This window comes from Leptosomus discolor, chromosome 4 (genome assembly GCF_034619465.1).
Source record: "Leptosomus discolor isolate bLepDis1 chromosome 4, bLepDis1.hap2, whole genome shotgun sequence".
Taxonomy (NCBI): domain Eukaryota; kingdom Metazoa; phylum Chordata; class Aves; order Leptosomiformes; family Leptosomidae; genus Leptosomus; species Leptosomus discolor.
Window position 1 is genome coordinate 19,341,875 of NC_141394.1, and position 19,398 is coordinate 19,361,272.

Here is a 19,398-nt window from a genome sequence, read left to right on the forward strand (position 1 = left end):
AAGTATTAGGGTGGTCTTGATGGTAGTGGTGGTGTCCAAGTGACCTAATGAACATATTTTCTAGTAAAATTCCAGCTGCAATTTTCTAGTAAAATTCCAGTTTGTTGAAACTTAAATTGACCTTTCCCCTTCCACAGAGAAACTCTGAAAACGGATGTCTTGGTCTTGGCTTTTCTCATGTTCTCATGACCGTTTCAGCAAAGAGTCCCTGATAAAAGCAGTAGATTGGAGGGCATTTTCTGATGCCAGAAGTTGGTCACTTGAAACTAGATTGTGACTGTAAGCTTACTTGAAAGGAAATGCTAAACAGACATAGATTTATATAGCCTAAGACCAGTTTATATTGATGTCCCTACTGCATTCCTACCAGCCAGACCCAGGCCTTCAAGGGCACTTGGCCAGTGAGAAATTATCCTGGGGGTACTAGGACTGAGGTGCCCTTTAGGCACCTTTAGTAGCCTTTAGGTCAGATTGGGTTGCCTCTTTAGTGTTAGCCTCGCTGCTTATTATCCTGGTTGCCCCTTTCTGGGTTTTAATTGTCACATCTAGCGTTTTGTAAGGAAATGGAGCTCACTTTCTTGTGGTGTTACTCATGTGAACCATGAGCAAGGGAAGCAAAAGGAGCTAGTTAACTAAGGAGGGAGCATGCTTGTACTCTTGCTTTAGACTGTGAGACAAAACTATTGGTTTCACATCCCGGGTCAAGGATTTAGATCAAGTAAAACCGTGCTGTGTTCTATTTCATAAAGGCTCTTTTATAAATGTATTTTCAGACAAGATTTGAATGTAGCAGGTCTGGCCTGTCAGAACAAAGATTTATTTTTTAATGGGAAAAAACAAAAATGTTGAGCTATTGCAGCATTGTCGAAGAAATGTTCCAATTAAAAGCAGATTGGCATGAACTGATTTAAAATTTCTTAACATAACAAGAAATAAATTGTTGACCTTTTTCCTTATGAATGCTTTTCTCGATTATTGGTCTGTACTCATGTGTTTCTCTGTGAATGTGCATTAATATACACAGCTGAGATTGTTGGAATTTTATCTGGTGCAGTAGCCCTGCTGTAGGAAACAATAACATTTTGGACATTTCTCTTCCAAATAGTCCATGGTTCTGTATACCTCCTAGTCATATTTTAATCCTCATTTCATGTGCTTGTGATGAATTTTACATGTGATTATTTTTCTTTCCTATAGAATGCTTCTGGTTACATCAAAAATTCTGCTAAATTCTTTAAGCAAACTGTGAAAGCAACCTAAAGGACACCCAAAGCACATTTAAGAGATTTTCCTTTTCCAAAAAGAAAAGGTTTTGATACAGTCTCTGTTTGGGGGAGGGTTTTTTCCTCATTTCTAAACTAGTGAAAAGAGCCACGTTTCTCATAGGAACAATTGTGGAAGACAGATTAAATCAGGTTTGTTGCTTTAAGTTTACAAGAAGTCCTGGGAAATGTTCCTGCTGGAAACTATGGGCCGTTTCTGTCTGCATAGATCTACTTTACTCTTCCTGCTAATACTTGGTCACCGTTGTACAAGATTTATAGATTATACCAGCACTGACAATGTTGTATCCCACCTGCCAATCCATAAATGTCAGCAGCAGCCTGTGCAAAATGCCAACCCACAGCTTGGCACAAGGCACATTCTTCTTACAACTGCCCAGTGGCACACAGGGATCTTCCTGAAACATAGACCATCCAGCTAATGGGAAGCTCTCATTTTAGGAAGCCTTAAGTAGAAAAGTTCAGACTTTGATAGGAAGATTTCTGTTTGTGGCCATGGTCAGATTCGCTTCTCGATCAGAGAACCGGCCACAGTTGTAGGTAGAAAATGTTACTGATAGCGAAACTATTGAGTAGGCAGCAGGGAAGATCGGAGCTGGAATAATTCTTATTCAAAAACTGCATAATTACTCTGGAATGTAGCACGCATTGCAAGGTTTGATAGGCTTGTGAGGTTTAAGAGAAAGGAGCATTAGCAGCTGAACTCATCTGTCATCGTAGGATGTAAAAAAAATTTTTTTAATCTCTGTGGGTTGTTGTATGAAGGGTTCTTTTGAAAATCAGGTATTAAAGCTTTTAACTGACATCCGGCTGCGGTTCTGCACTGGCAAAGAGATGAACTAAGTAGCTGGGGAGCCTGTACAGTGAATGATGCTAATTGCTAGCAAATCTGAAAGGGACTATATCGGGCAGCCACTACAATAGTGGAGAGTAGACTCAACTACCCAGGACATCCCTTCCAGTGCAAGTCTCCTAAGGCTTCCTCTTTAAAAGGAAATACTCCATGTGTTAAAGAAATTGTTCTACTGAAGCTATTTCAAAGCATGGTTTCTGCGCTATCCACCCTTTCTTGCTATTGTTTTAAAACAACATCGTCACTTAGACTCCAGAGAAGATGAAAAATCTGAAGACGGTGAAGCATTTCAGGTTACTTGCTTTAAAGGAGACATTTTGGTAGCTCCAGCAGTTGGTAGTGACTAATCTTAAGTGTTTGCCAGTGCTCAGTGAAGGTCAGGGCTGTCCTTTTCTGTGTGTGCATGAGGAAGGATCAGACACAAGTACCTACCAAGAGTGCATCTGAACACAGGGCACTAGAAATGAAGTGTACACTGCTTTCAATTAGGGTAGAATTTCCTTATGTAGAGATTCTGCAAAACTAGATATTAAGGAAAGTTTCCTTGCAGAATTTTTAAATTTTCCTAGAGGCCTCAAAAGAGAAGTGTATGAATGCTGGAAGAAGCCCATAGGAAGGAGATTCAAATTAGTAGAATATTTTACTTGGAAAGCACCTAGAATTTACGCAAAACAACTACTGCAATTCTGATGAAATTAAGGGGAAACACTTCAGTTTGTCACATTATTTTTCTTCATTGCTAATGCACATACAAATAGCTGAAATTTTCTTCTGTATGGAAAACCGGATGTTTTTATTTTATTTAATTGATCATTCTATTAATTCTTAAGTGTTTTGTGTAGACATAAAAAACATCTGGCTAACCAACTGAACCATCCCTTCCATGTATTCAGAAAAACGTCTATTTACCTGTGTGCCCATCTTAGCATAGCAGAAATAGCGTAGCTATAGGGCATGGTTGTAGTCATCTGTTCAGGTTCTTACTTCGTTCCAACACATGCATCAGACCTGTCTGCAGAATATTGTACTGGTGCCACACCATCAGGAATGACTACATCTTCCAGTACCTGGTGGAGTTTGTGAGACTGAAAAGCATGTGCTTTGCTTTTAAACGGGATTTTTTACAGAGTCACTGAGACACTGTACAGTTGAGGCTCCATGATTCTGCTTTTTTTTTTTTCTTTTGTTACAAGAGATTTTTCTACAGCTGAATTGCACATAAAAACAGTCTTTATCTTCTGAACCACAGTAAGTAGATAAGCCATGGCCTATGACAAAATACACAACAAAGCTGTTCAATTCCAGTTAGGTTAGGCAGTCCTGTAAAGTTCAAGAATATATTTTCTTTGGGTTGTTGTGCTGTTTCTGTCACGTATTCTCTGTTTTTGTGGACTTAGACAATTGATCTTTAACCTAAACAGTATACTTTGGTCAATTGCCTCCCGGATTTTTGGGGGCATGTACCTAACAATCCTGCAGGAGCGTGAGCATGTGACAGAAGACTAGAAACGGTCCAATCCTGCAAGTCCATGCGTGGCCAGTTGAAGACAAGACCATGATTTTGCTGGGAGGTGTCAGAGGAGAAAAAAAAGTGTGACACACAATGTTATGGTCTCTTCACATGTCTGTTGTTTGTGGGCAGCCCTTGGGTAGCGCGGAGGTTGCTGAAGCTGTGTGAATGGATGACCACTGAATGCTGTACTTAATCTGCCCAGATTTGGCAGGTGTGGTGGTCCCACAGCTATGCCTTGCTTCAGGCATTGGAGCTGTTGCTGCAACAGAGCCAGGCCTGTTCTCAGGCATGTTGTTTCCTTATACTGAACAGACAGGAAGCTTGTTTTCCCTTTAAGGTAAAAGTGACACTGTTAAAAGTTGTATTTTACTCGTGACAGCAGTAAAAATGACATATCCAGTATGCAGGTTCTTCCACCATCACTGCGTGGTTTTTCTCTTTTGGCCTTGTTACAGTGTGCATTTTTTTCATATCTAATGAGAAGACATCCCTGGGTGAAATTTTTATTATGGACATTTTTAACGGAATTAAATTTCAGCCAAGCATCGCCATCACCAACATGCATGGTGAGGGAAGGCTTCCTAGCAACATGCACAAAATTCAAGAGCCCAGGAAGTGCCGGGCTAATGACTTGCCCCTTTATCCTGAAAATGTCCTGGAGATCTCAGATGGAGTCCAGCACTAGGAGCATTGGAAAGGAAGGCTGGACCATGTGTGGGAGAGAGGAAGGAAAGATACACATGCACTTTATTCAAGTAATTCCAACTCCTTGTGTGCGTTTTCTCATTAAATCCTCTAATATATGCCTGGGCATTTTTTGTGACATCTTTGCACGAGGGTGTTCATTGTAACTGCTCTTGAAAGTTCAGTATATGATTCCTCAGTACTGTGCTTTGCTAGTGACCTGGGCTTTTTGAGAGCTTATGCAGTAGAAGGTATTTAAAGAAACAGATTTGAAAGTCATGCCATGCTGCCATGACAGACAAACTCAGCCAGAGTAACATGAACTTTTCCAACCCCCTCATTCAAAGATTAACAGGAGTTGTCTTTAAAGCAAGCTGTTGTTTTCTGTTACAGCTGTATGCATACTTGTAATTGAGGAAGCAGTTCATAGTGATTAGGCAGAAATGTGGGGGTTTTCTGCTTGTCACAGCAGCCTACGTTTCACATCAAATTCTCAGAATTAATTGCCCCCATGAAGATTTTTGCTGGCTAGTAGCCACCTTGTACATGAGCTGAAGTAGGAATGAGAAGCTTCTAACATCCTTGAAGAAAAGCTGCAGTAATCTGAGATCTCTTACAACAGCCTAGCCAGCCCGCTCTGCAGGTCCACTTTCATGTCCTAGTCTCGTTGTGTGCACTTGGTGGGTTGCTCTTCCGAGCACCAAACACCCCTTCTTGCGTTCCCCTGAGTGCCAGAGGTGGCGTTGCGACTTCCCAGGAGGGCCGCGGTCCTGGGTGCCTTTGCAGGATCCAACTGTGCCGAAGCTGTTAGGCAGAGATCACAGCGATGGGTTGCAATTTCCCCCAGGCCCTGCTGTGTGCCAGCAGACCCTGTTGAGCCTTGGTCACCACCCAGCCACAGATGATCTGAGATGGGCTGCAGTGGCAAGGAGGGTGCCTGTGGGTTGAGCATCCCTTTTCTCATTTCTCCCGGCCAGGAGTAGGGTGCAAAGCAAGAGGGCAAAGCAGAGCTGCTGTGCAGGTGGGGTCAGCAGGGCTGTGCAGTCCTGAAAAGAAGTGATCTCAGGTGGCGCTGTGCAGGTGCCTCTGCCATGGAGTCCCCCAAGGAGATGTCACAGCTCTGCAGCATGGTCAGACCAGAGAAAAGGTTTTGGAAACCACTACCTTACTGGTTTAATATTGTATCATGCCTGAGGGTATTGCAATACCTTTCCAGTGTGACTGCTCTGAGGGATTTGTGTGGTGTTGGCCAGTATATCTCTAAATCACCCCATGAAAGGATGTTTCTTCCCTATGTTCCTTAAAGACAGAAGAGAAGTTTCTCTTACCATTACGTTCTCACTTGTTCAATCCAGCGCATTATGTGTCTGAATCAGGCTGTGATTTCCTTCTCCTTTTAGGCTTGCAGGAAGCAGAGCACACTGCTGACGCAGGTTTTTAAAATACAAATAAGAAAGCTCAGTCCCAATAGCAGTCACCAGTACAGCCCATGGAAACTGAGATACACACAATTAAATTGTGTGAATCTACTTCTTGGATGTAAAAGTCTCTTTATTATGACAGCCTGCCAATAGGCTGTGTAGCATGTAACGCATGCTAGTACATAGAGCATTTAACTCTACTTTTGTGACATACCTGCTATTCCTTCAGATTAAAGGTGGTGTGAATAAAGATGTCTGCTCACTGCTCAAGGGATGTACGTCTTTCCACACTTCTAAACTTGGCTACTGGAAGAATGTTTGCAATATCTCTTACACACCATTAACGTGCCGAAGCATGGTTATTTTTAACTTCGTCACTTAATGCTATTTGTTTTGCAGTAGCACCAAGGAGCCCTGGTCATTTAGCAGCTGCTGAGAAAACCAAGTAAAAAAAGTAGTCCCCGTGCCACACCTGACGTTTTAGATGTCTAACCTCATGGAGTCACCATCCCTGGAGGTGTTCAAAAGATGTACAGATGTGGTGCTTAGGGACATGGTTTAGTGGTGGTCTTGGTAGTGTTAGGATAATGGTTGGACCTGATGATCTTAAAGGTCTTTTCCAACTAAAATGATTCTGTGATTCTATGGTACTACAGGGACAGCTTGCAGATCTTGAATGCAAGGCGGGGGCTCCCCTCCATTCCTTTCTCTCTTTCTGTATGATTCTTTCCTGAAGTTGGCTGCAGTACTTGCCTTGTGACAGAGCCAGCCTGTTCAGCCCCTAGCCTAGCAAAAAATGTTTCTGAGGTACTTTGCAGACGTATTTTTTTAAATTAAGTCAATTCCCCAGCCAACCAAAGGAATAGCAGAGCTGACTCAGGGTAGGTGGCAGGAGGGTGAGCTAGAGCACAGGAGTTGGCTTCCACTTCTGGGCTCTGTTGTGCTGTTGGTACACAGAACTACAACTAAGTCAGAAACTTGGTCTGCATGCAGAGAAATTAAACAGAAGAGTAATAGAAGTGATCAGAGAATAATACCTGCACGTGAAGTGTTTGTAGCAGTGCTTGGGACTGCACAATAATAATGATTTTAGTCCAGTCTGGGCCTTAGAGACTTTTTTTTTTGTGCATGAATTTGGTGAAGGGTTGAATTAAACTTTTTGTTTAACCTGAAATGGAAAACTTAATTTAATGTTTCTTAGGATTCTTAGAGTAGTCTAGGAAATGGCAAGATGTTACCACAAGTAGCTAAATTCTTTCAGAATTAACTGTCTTTGACTTTCTAATGTATTACCAAAGGTAGCTAAGGTACTTGAGAATCAAAACTGTCATGTAGTTACAGCCCCGTGCTTCGGTATTTTTTATTCTTTTCCCTTTTTATGGGAGATGTTGTTTTCTGATTTCCAGTCAAACACGTGAATAATTTTGGATGTTCCAAATAACAGTCATTTCTAACAGGCTGTACATTGAATGAAATGCATTCAGATTTACTTCTGAATAATGTGGGGATCAGATGTGCTGTGCTGACCAGAGGTGCATCTGGTGCAGTATTTGGGCACTAAGGATGGGCAGGGCTGAACGGTAAGGAGGGTGTGCAGCAGCATCCCACTGTCACTCTTGCCTGGGAAGGGTTGGAGTGGGAAAGGCAAAGCAGCTTTGCAAAGGTTTAAGAGATTGGATGCCCTGTTGTGAAGGAAGTAGGATGGTTCTTGTCTGGCAGTCAAACAAGAGGAGAGTGTGGGACTGAAGAGTGGGGCCTGTCAAAGATGGAAGAAAATACTTTGTTGTGAATAAGACCAGATGTGCAGATAAACTGTGGAAGGACCTTGAATATGGAGATTAGCTGATAGGAGAGCATAGAGGTCGGTGCAAGAGACCTTAGTGTGATGACTCCATTGACTGTTCAGGTAATCTTTCTGATTGTATTTTGACTGAGTTTCCAATATGAAAGAGGAGAGACTAGCCATGGGAAAAGAAAATGATATTGCAGTAGATGGGCCATGGGAGTTTCCCTGCTGGTCTTAGGGCAGGAACATGATGAGCACAACCCATAAGAGCAAGGAGAAAGAGGAAAATAGACTGAAAGCAAAAATACTAGGTTTTCTCGTGTCATACTTGGCAGAGGCATGTTCATTGTATCACAGAGAGGGCTGGCAGCTCCCCACAAAGACAGCTGATCAAGAGTTCCCAAAACATCAGCCAGCCTCTCATAGAGAGAAGGCAGATCTCCAATGTGTTGACTCCTAAAATAATTTTAATAAGTGCTGTGAATTTCAAAGGCCTTGTGTTCTGATTCATGGACAAAATTCCAAGGAGGTAGTATATGCTCATTAAAGGTAGTTATAGCTATATATAGATAGATAAAATAGAAAAAAAAATGCTTTGCTTTTCCAGCCAGTCAGATCCAACTGTCTCCATGCAATAAAATCTGGTATGTGTTCTTCCCCTTTTGCTGAGCTTTCTGAAAATGTGTTTGCTATCTGCTCCATGTGGTTTATATCATATGTCCTTATTTGGGCAGATTTCCCTGCCCCACCTTTTTTTTTTTTTTTTTTGGAAAGAGCATTTGGGAGCTGATACTTTCTACACTGTTTATGAAAATGAGTTTATTGGTCTTGCCAAAACACAAAATGTCTTCTCAGGTAACTGATGTTAAAGTTTATTGCTTAAGTACATGTTCCAAATTTAGGCTTCAGAAAATTGGTTGTATTGGTGATCGTTTCCCCTTCATTGATTGACTTGAGATACTGGGATATGATTTCCAGAAGTGCTGAGTACTTACAGCTGTAGGTGAAGTTAGTAGAAGATATGCTTGGGGCACACAATGTGCAGGTTAATGCTGTAACTGAAAAATCAGGTTTACAGTGTCTTAACCAGGCACGTAGAATCAGTGAGTGCCTTGAAGAGTTGTGACTCTCCATCTCAGTAGCTCATATCTAGAATGATGATGATGTTACCCCTTTGATGTCTGAAGACAGGGAACTATGTCTTTGGCAGTTTTCCATTAAGAGATGCTGTATGTTCTCCCAAAACATATATACTAGAGAAAGACTAAGGGAAGAAAGTTTGTTACCTTTTCACTCCATAAGAAGAAAGAGCAAGTTTGCTTTCAGAGGGACTCTAGTTTTAATGTCATATCCAGGCCCATCTATCAAGCCTATCTCTCAGCCATTTAGGGATTTGATCCAGTTTTGAAACACTGTCTTGAATGAGTCTTGCCAGGTCACGTCATTTGTTTCTTCCTGGTGTGCTAATGTTCAGGTATTCTTTGCAATGTGTTTCAGACATGGTCTTCTTTACCCTCTGGATGAAACCCTTTTGCCATTAGTACATTCACAGAGCTCTGACTTGTTATTTATGGAAAAGTCTCAAATATTTTCTTCCAAAAGCAGTTACCATGCACAAGTACTTTTTCCCCTTGCTGCTCAGGTAAGTCTCTCTGATGCTAGGGAACAGCAATAAAGTATTTCCCCAGTACTTTGTGCTCAGTTGTATCCAGACAGACTTCTTCATCCATTGTATTAGCCTCTGTGTACAAAAGGACCGCGTTAGTAACAGGTTTTTTATAACCTTTTCTCCTCAAGCATGTTCCCACTGCTTCTTTTGCATTAGAGATTTTATAGGCATTTTTTTCCACGTGTTTTATTTCAGTTCATTTTGTTAGTGCAGTTATGGCCTGTTCTAAAGTATAATTATCAAGATGATCTGGAAGGAATTTGAGACCTACTTATAAAATGATCCAGTAAGAAATATCGGATGATTAATTTGAGAATGATTTTAAGAGTTGGTAGTGTTTTTAAAGAAGAGGGTCTTAGCGATAAAATAAATTTCGTCGGTACCGTTGTGGAAGGAGTTGCCATTTGAGGTACTAGCCTCATAGGATCATGCTCCTCCTCTTAAACTATCAGCAGCAAAGTGATGCTGTGGCAAGGCTGCAATAGGAGGGAACAATAAACTCTGTAATGGTAAAGTGCATTCTTGGGCAGACAAAGAAAAATAGAGGACTCTAGAAATGTCTCTCCCTGTCAGAAATCAAATGTGATAAATAGTGTTCCGGTTGTTCTGATACTGGAAACAAAATCTGAATAGCACTGCTCACGTTGGCAGTTCGTTGTGGCTTTGCGCTGAACGGAATCCATTTTGACAAAGGTACCATATCAGTGCCTCTAATGACCCTGGGTATATTTTCTTCTCAGGTCCTCAGAGCTCCAGGAGATGGTCACATGTGTGGTTTCTTCTGGAGCAAAATGTTTCTAGACATACCTGGCTGTGTGCAATGTTTGTTTAGTAAAAGTGAGCCCCAGGCTGGAATAAGGTTCATGCTAACACGTAAATTTTAGATATTTGCCTAGATTGGAGAACATACCTGTCAGCAGGTATTTCATGTTTTGGCTTAGTTCTGTCTTCAGAAAATGAAGAGTTCTGAAATAAGGTGTTTTTCACAGTAGTGAGAATGTGAAATGAACAGTGAAATAAAGTCCCAAGTTTTGCTGTATATTTATTGTCAAAATGAGGTTTTACACAGATTCCCATTGTCTGCTGTACAATTTCTGCCAGCCAAGGATGGGATCATAACTGGTAATTTTTCACAGCATTTCGTTAGATGAAGAAATCAATAATTATTAGTTTCTTCTCAAAGCTGAGCATCTACCATCAAGAACGGAAGTTCTGCATGAAACAAGACTTGTTTCTTGTGCTAAATGCTCAACTTTATAGCTAGGCAAATAGGTTACACTTAAGTCAGTAGCACGGTAGCAGCTTTTTCTTACCCTCTGAGTCCTGTGACTGTCCTAAGATTAAGTAAACCGTTAGCAGCTGCACAGCTCTGGGTAACAGTTTAATTGTGTATGGAGCAGGACCGAGTACGCTGAATTAGTTCACAGAGAGCTGATAATAAAGGAGGGAAGGGAGACTGATGCCCAACTGAATAGTTTATTGCTGTGGCCCATGGTTTTAATCCACCAGAACAGGAGATTGCTGGCTTTAGTTACGCTTTCAGTGGATGAATTGCACACTTGGTGGCAGCTCTCATTTGACATGTAGTAATCAATAACTCTGTGCTTACTCACAAATGGATGTAATGGCAGAGAGCTACCTGAAGGTCCAGAGAAGGAAAAAAAGTCCGTCATCTTAGACAAACTTTATATGCATTCAATGCTGAGAAGCTTTTGCTGTGTAACATTTTAGTGTATTCTTATTTTTCTGCAAATTTCCTGGATGCAAATTGCTTGTGGGCTTTTTAGCCAAATGACGGGGTTCTGCAGCTTTTCCAGCTCTCTGAGCTTGGGAGAAATCTCAGGCTCTGGGGCAAACAGGAACAATTTTAGGAGACCTCCATGGCACTGCCACGTCCTAGGGACATCAGAGCACAGAGTCGGTTGTGGCCTCTGTGGGAGGAGCACAGTGGTGAGCAGGAGTGAGGCCTCCATGAGTGCAAAACCCACAACAGTTACATCAGCTTGTTCCCCATCCTTGAATGAGTCATTACAAGCCCATAAACGACTTGTGCCCCTGCCTGTATGCTTACCTACACATGGCAGATGAATGTTTTTGTAAATGCATTTTTCACTCCCTGTTGAATGCTTAGGTCCCTCCCAAGACTCTTGCAAACAGTATCAAATTCTTAGAAGCCCATCGTCTGACCTTTTCCTTTTGGAATATTTATTAGTGTACAACAGCTACAGACTTACTCAAAGTGGCAGGAGTAGCAGCAGCAGTAGATAACTATTACTGGCGTGCAGTCTTACTGTTTTTAAAGCACCAGAGTAATTAGCTATTTTCATCCTTGTTTGATTGCAATTATACTCAAATATAAACATCACTTAACCTTGCAACACATAAGGGCTTGTACCACTGTCATGTAGGGCAGTTCCATATCTACGTAGTGATATTCTTCCTGTATTAGCATAATTAGATTTAAAGTAATACTGACTGGAGAAGAAGTTGGTTTTATTGCGCCTCTCAAACGAATGTGTGTCAGGGAATATAAGTGAATGGAAAAAGACTGTCTGGAAGTAGGCAGCATGCTGTGGTGTATTGCATTTCACTGACATGAGAGGAATGTGGCAGTGAGGTCTACAGTTGCCTGCTGTAGGCACTAGCAGTCAGGCTGAAAAGCAGCTTGGGATGTGCCTTTTGCTTCATTAAGCAAAAGGCTTTATGCCTGTGGCATGAAGGGCTATAAAACACAGTGGAAGTATTATAGTGTGTGTTGTTAGGTTTACCAGTCTCAAACATCTAAAATCACAACTCAGGTATTCCAACATAAAATATGTCTAGAAATTAGGGATATGTTTTGTTAAACCCTTTATTTCCTTTTTTCTTCTTAAGATTCATTTATTTTTAAGTGAAAGCTGAGATCTTCACTGAAAGTTGAATTCCTCACTTGACTTCAGGGCTTTAGGAAAAACACCAAATTTCAAAAAACTTGCAAAAAGTCATAAAAGTTCTGAACAGTGAGTCAGGCATCTTCCATAGAAGCTGTGGGATTGTATAAGCTTTGTCATTGTAAATAGGATCTAAAAGCCAGGGATGCAAAATGCGGGCTAAGCTCCTGGCACTTGCAGTTTAGTTGAGGTTTGCTTACCTTTGTCAAATGTCACTAACTGTGCTGGCTTATGTAACTGAGCTGCCAGCCAAAATTAATTTTTTTTTTTAAAAAAAGGGAGGTGGGAACCCCACCACAGTCTAGAAAGCCTGGGTTGTGTGGGGGAGCCACGGCGAGGCAGGCGGTAGACCTTGCAGCCAGTTACCTACAGCTGATCCGTATCTGGTGTAACTTCTGCAGCCTCCCAGAGTTTCATCCTGTGCATGGTGGGGTCAGCAGTAGGACTCCTGTTCACAAGAGCGAACGTGTAGTGCTGAGGGATGCATTGATTTCCTTGTGCTGTCTGCATCTTCCAAAGGAATGTCGTGCTGATCCCGTCCCTGAGAGGGAAAGTGTAAGGAGTGGTGGTGTCCAGGTTTTTCTCCCCGCTCTGCTGAAGCAGCAGGCTGTAGCTTTAGGATTTTGAACCACTACACTGTTAGCAAGGAAAGTGGAGCATTCATGTTTCTAGGCACTTCCACAGCACTGGAAAAGCAATGCCAGGGTATAGACATGGGCGTTTTTAGGATCCTTTGTTCATTGTTCCTACTGACCTGCGCTTCAGTCCCAAAGAAAGCAAACTGCAAAGGCCAGACTTTGGAAAGATTAAGATCCAAGAATTTGAATAATTGTGTAGGATTTTTAATGTAAAACTCAAGTTTCCTGGTTTAGAAATCGGGTGCTCCTGTACATAGGTTAGACAGTTGGTAGGTGAGCTGTAAATCTGCTTCTGTTCTATCTGCCTGTCCTGAACTCAGTTGAGATCTTTTTCTGCCGTGCAACCCTAGAAGAAACAACAATTCTTGAAATAACATTTCAACACCATAAATACCTCTCATTTGACGCTCTGACATTTGATGTTGGCAGCTCAGCCTGCCTCTCCAGCATGTGTGTGGCTGTCACCATTCAGCCAGTCCTTCTCTCCTGCACAGCTAGTTCAAATGAAAATCACCTTTCTCTCAAGAGTGCTTCAAGTGGCTGTTTAACATGGCTAAGCCTCTGGAACTCTGTCATGCAAATATAAACTTGCTCTTAGGTCAGTATTTAAAGCATCATTTTCATTGTTTTTAAGAATCCTATTAGTTATATAGAGGAATGATAAATAATCCAGTGCTCTGGAACCACATCGTTCTGGCTCAGGGAGCTGTTACCGCTACAGATGATGCTTTAGGTTCGGAGGCATATGTGATGCACTTCTGTACTCTTGGATCTAGCAGTTCACCTCTTGGTTCAATATAATTGAAGTCTGCAGGAGATGTCATTCAGTTCACAAGTACTTTCTCTACCACCAGTGGAAACATTTATAGTCAGAAGCCATGCCTTGAAATGTTTTACTGCTGTCATATTGATAGGAAAAAAATAGACAGATATAAAGAGGTTGTGTGCATTAATTATTTATCTTGCAATCAAGAAAGTATGAAAATAATCCAGGGTGAATATTGGGAAGGGTTGTAAAGGAAAGCACTGGCTCTTTCAGTTTGAATAATGCAGACCCCACTCAAGCTTTCTGTGCAGAACATGAGGCCTAATCCCAGCACAAGTAAATACATGTTTTTTCTCTAAAACAGATGTAAAAATCATGCAGCTCTTGAGAGGAGACTAATTGTGCTCACTTAGCTTCAAGTGAATAATTAAACTGTGAGGAGTTATTATTCTCCTGGCTCCTCTGTAATGTTTCTTACTTATTAATTCTTAAATATTCAACTTTTAGACTTTTTAGCATCGATCAAGCTCTGCTTCCATTGTCTGAACAATAAAATACGTAAAGGAAAAACTGCCACAGATTTAAATACATTGTATTGTTACAGTATAAATACTGTCATTGTAATTAAACCACTTGAAAATATGAACCATCAGCTTTCTCTCTAGGGGACTCGGCCATCTATGGGATTTTTGCACCTTTGAAAATCTCCCCAGAGATCCAGTGTGCCTTTCTTGTGCTGTTCATTCTTGAAATAGAATCAGCTTGTAGTCTTTTAAAATCTGTTGGCTTTATCTGCTGCTAAATACACATGTAGTAACTGCTGTGGGATCAAAACAAAAACAAGTTACTCCTCCTTTGCTTGTAGGTTTGATGGGATTTACAGTTTGGCAAAAATCAATAATCTGATTTAGGATATTTGGGATCATGGTGGGTTAAGGTAGATCCCTTTGGCCTGGATCAAGAACCTGCAAGGTATCTTCAAATCAGAGGAAAGGGTGAATAGAAAAGAGACTGGAAAAGGATGAGAGAAGACACTTGAGAAGGCAGGTAGCCTGGTCCTGCATCCTGGGGCAGAACTAACAACACCCATCTTGCTCCTTCCAGACATTAGCCTGGCACCCTCTTAAAAGTCTCTGTTAACAGAGATTCTGTCAGCTAATGAGGGTTTGGGCAGATCTTTTTTCCTGTTGGGAGTGTTTTCCTGATGGCTGACTCGCTCCACCAGGTGCCTGTGTCTTTGGCCTTAACTTACTGTCTTTGTGGGGAGAGTAGGATGATGCCAGGTTGAGGAAGTGAAAGGGGACGGGAAGTGCTCAGGTGGTGGGAGGAAGGTCATGGACATGGAGAGCCCTGGGAGGATTAGGAGAAAAAGAAAGTGTTACCCATCTCGGCTCCTTGTCATTCTGTTTCTCACTTCTGATGGCTTGAACCTTCTGATATTTTAGAAATGCTTTAGACAGATACTTCATAAGAGCAAAGTTTGGAATCTAAGCACAACCTCAGTGGTAGAGTAATCTCTGGGTCTCATCTGCAGAACTAAAAAATAGTAATACATTGAGAGAAAGACATGACTATAATGCCCTTTTCCTGTCTTTTCTACCCTCACAGATGAACAGGAGCCAGCAGTCAGCAGTGATTCAGACATTTCATTGATTATGGCAATGGAGGTTGGACTGTCCGATGTGGAGCTTTCCACTGATCAAGACTGCGAAGAGGTGAAGTCTTGAAAAACAAACAGAGATCCAACACTAAACTACAGGGGAGGGTCACAGGGAGGGACCGAGTCAGCTTTATAGGGTTTGGACCAGTCATGCACATGCCTCCAGAGCACTGTCACTCCTGCATACTCCATTCTGAGATGGTCACGAAAAGCAATAGCAACAGTTGTGTCTGCCTGGATGTGGTTTGATCATCTACATACGTTCATTTTGTTCACATGGGAGATGAACGCTTCCAGTTAACCCACGTGCTTGAGAGCAGTCGTGTAACTCTTCAGCGGCTCATGAATACGCAACTGAAATGACAGCTTGAGTGTTTTTTACACTTGTTTGATTGGGGTTTTGTTTCTTTTTTTTTTCTGAAAAGATGTATGTTTGTTTATAGTTTGTTATGGATGGACACACTGTTCTTTGTTGACTGACCCCAGCTTTTTCAAGAGTTCAATCCAGAAATCTGAATTCCCGTTCACTGGTCACTTCATGATCTGACTCCAGGATTTATCATTGCCTTGCTGTTTCTGCATGAAGTACGCATGGCTTCAGAAGGATGGTGCACCAGCACCCTGCATTGATGTGAAGCCTGCATTAATTAAGTGGGAGCCTTGGAAATGGTATATTCTGAAGGCCTTTATTTGTAAAAGAGCTCTGAGTTAACAGAGTGTTATGTTGGCTTTTACTTAGAGCTCTGTTCTAGACAGGTATAGTACAGTGTGAAGGAGAGAAAGAAAAGCTTAAAGCTTCACTCCGTCCTTGTAGTCCTTTGCTGTATTTTATGCTATTAGCAGTTGTCAGTATGTTAATGGCCTTCCTTCAAGTCAGAATTTAGCAGCTGGAAAAGAAGATGTAGTATAACATCACGTCTTTTCTTAATTTTACAGACCAAAATCTGACCGGTAGGCTAAAGGGATGTCCTAGAGGTTCCCAGAGGCTGTGCATTATACAGATGACGAGAAAGTGTCTAGAGATGCTGATGCCAGTGTCAGAAATTGCTAATGAAGCAGAAGGCAGCTGGTTGAAATGTTTACTTCCTGGTCTGTTTGGGGTTTGTTTTTTTTCTTGGTGAGTTTCACTGTTTATGTTTTGACGGCAGTTTTTGCCTGCTTGTTAACCAAACACAAGAGTTCAGGTGGTTGGTTGCCCTCCAGAGTCCCTGTCAACATTGTGGCAAGCATAATGGAATACTTGCAATTTGTATATATATACACAAAAATATTTTGGCTAAAGGGAATTTGAAAAGAAACAGAACTAACATAAATCAAAACACCTAAATAATAATGACCTGTGATGATTAGGTCATCCTGAGCTCTGCTTTCCAGGGAGAAGCTGATTGTTACTTGTTCGGTGCCTGATTTCATTTTTCAGTCAAAATACTCAGCTGCGAAGAAGCATTTTTAGCTTACTGTTATACAAGAGTACATGGTTTCTGTTGACAGTCAGATGATTTGAATCACATTACTGCCTCCTGAGTAAGTCCATAGAATCAACAATTCATCTTACATTGAAATTTCCTGAAGAGGTCAAACATTTTGACTTGATGGTGTCATGGCAGCATCTCAAAATGCAACCGTTAGGGTTCTTGCTGCATTTAATCTCCTTGTGGATTTACTTGGTAGATGTGGAAACCAACTTCCAGCCAGAATTCATTTTGTCAGATCTTATTCAGGAACAACTGTGCTTAGAACTATCCCTAAAATTTTGGCCGACTTGCTTCTTTAGTACAGGAAGAAGGAAAAATTATACTCTATTTTTTTCAGTCCAGTTAGAATTCAGTTCATTTTACAGCTAAATGTTTTTTTACATTCTTAGTCCCTAAATTGCAGGGTAACTTAGAGGCAAAAGAGCACAGCCTAATCATCCTTCAAAACCATGATCCAGAAACGTGCCGTTACTTTTTTATAAGCCATTTGAAATGACATCTCTTTCAATTAAAGAGATATGGGCAGCTGGAAATCTGCTTGGTTTAAAAAGAAAGTTAGAGATCGTTCCAGAGGGCACAGCTAGGTCAGTCTTGCCAATATTTGTGATTCTGTAATCATATTTTCCATATTCTTTAGTGTCTTCTCTATTCCTTGCTGCTGTGGGAAAGGGATGCTGAAATTCACCCGTGCATAAGAGAATTTGCACAAGGTATCACATCAGCTCCACTGAAGCTCTGGAAATAATGCTGAAAGGGATTTAAGTGGTGCTTCCACCAAATACTGGCCCTTCACACAGGAATGAAATTCAACTTAAATGAAATTTGACTCAAATGACTGCAAGGGAAAGAGTGAAGCTGGTTATACACAGTCAGGTCTCCCTGTGGAAAGTACACACTGGTACAATTTCTTCCCTAGTGCTGGAGCCTGGGTGCTACATGTCACAGGAACATCACGAACACGATGTCCAAGTTGTCAGTGATCCTTTAACATCCACCCACTGCAGCCTGACACAGCCAAACTCCTGGACGAACTGTTTGGGTTTCAGAGGAGCTGTCTTGAAGTCTTTGTTATATTTCACAAACTTAATTAAGTTCATCTCAATGGATAGAATGACCAATTATCTGTTGCCGTAGCAGAGTCACCCACAGCACAGCAGAGCAAGGGAGGTCTGTGGAAAAGCAAGGCAGGAGGTGAAACTCCCAGCTGATATTGAACAGAGTCCTTTGCCCAGCATAGATGGCAACTGAGACCCTGCCCGTATTTCTAGGAGTTAGTGAAGGATTTTGGAGAGGCGTCGCACTGTGCGTGCTTTTTTCCTAAGATTCCTGTGCTAGATGTGGTCCCTCGGGGTCCTCTGTCAGATGGCTGCTGACAGAGGCAGGGTGCTAGGCTGACTGAGACTTTTTTTACATATCACCATACTGTGGTCTTTCAGAAGAGCCGTCCTAGCAAATCTGGGTCAGGAGTCTTTCTGCTTTTGGTTTCCCCGTTCTATGTGCAGTTTTGCTCAGGAAAGATGTTTTTTCCATCCATGTCCTCAGGTGTTCTACAGCTCTGAGCACTGTTAAATGATAATGAGTGCAAAGCCAGGTTACACATCACTGAAGCCAGAACTTAGGAAAGCACTTAAGTAAATGTTTTATTCCGTCCTTCTTCAGAAAAGCACTTACAACTGATTTTGGACTTGTACCGAAAAGTCACATTATTTTCAACAGGTCATCTATGAGCATAATTAAGCCCCTATGTCAAATGGAAACATTTTCCTAAAGCAGAACCTGGCTGACGATATCCTTTGTATATATATACTGTGAAATGCCTTGGGAATTTGAGGTGCTTCATAAATATTAAGACCCCCAGAGGTATGTTTGTAACATGTATGAAAGCCTTAATTCTGCAGATCTGCATGCCTCTGCACATTTTTGCTTTTACACGAGTCTCTCCACTGAGATTCCTCACAAGGTAAAATTAAACCTTCTGATTTGCAGCTTTGGGCAACACGGTTCTCATCCTGAGCAGTGTGCGAGTCCTCGGTACTGCTGCCCACTAAGCTTTGGCTCCAGCATTAAATGTGTGGGATTCAGAGGCCGGGGACACAGCACAGCCTGTTCAGAAGGGAGAGCAGCCTTTAGCATGCAGCCAGGGGGGAAAAAAAAAAAAATCCTCTGGTGCCCTCTGACGAACAAGTGCTCAAGCACATAATTCCACAGGCTCACGCCGTGACTGCCCACGGCAGCATCTCCTGCAAAGGGCCAGTGGCCAGAGGACGGTGCAGCTCTCCGAGAAGGGCGCTCTTGTCATTAAGCTGGTCACCAAGCGCTTCCTGCCCTGTCGTCTGAGGCTCTTTTCTTTTCTGTGAGCGAGTAGGAGGCGGGAGAAGCATTTGCCTTAGTGAGGCTCATCTTCACTCAGGCTGGCTTGCAGGATGAAATTTGGACAGACAGAGACTGCGCTCTGAGTATCCTTTGATTTGCACAGGTTTCACTGAACTGCCTTCCCAAAGGTCTGTTCAATAGGCAGGACACATAGAAAGTTCTAGGGGCAGAATTTTGCACTCACCAACAACCTAATGCGTGCATGCAGGTGTGCAAGGCACCAGTGCGGCATCCCCTCCCCACGGCTGACCCACTCTGGTGGGGATACAGGTCTGGCACTTGCTGAGGGTTTGGGTTTTTTATTTTCTGACTGCTTTAGAGCCTCCAAACCAGGATCAGGACAATCA

General features: G+C 41.9%; 1 protein-coding gene across 1 annotated transcript in view; it reads left to right on the top strand.

Annotated features, from left to right (window-relative positions):
* The window catches only part of RNF150 (ring finger protein 150), a 120,322-nt gene extending 105,052 nt beyond the window's left edge, over positions 1-15,270 (top strand). Inside the window, exon 7 of the mRNA XM_086464308.1 lies at positions 15,152-15,270. Within this exon, the coding sequence (XP_086320434.1) occupies positions 15,152-15,270 (119 nt within the window). The remainder of the gene's footprint in view (positions 1-15,151) is intronic.
* The last annotated feature ends 4,128 nt before the right edge of the window (positions 15,271-19,398 follow it).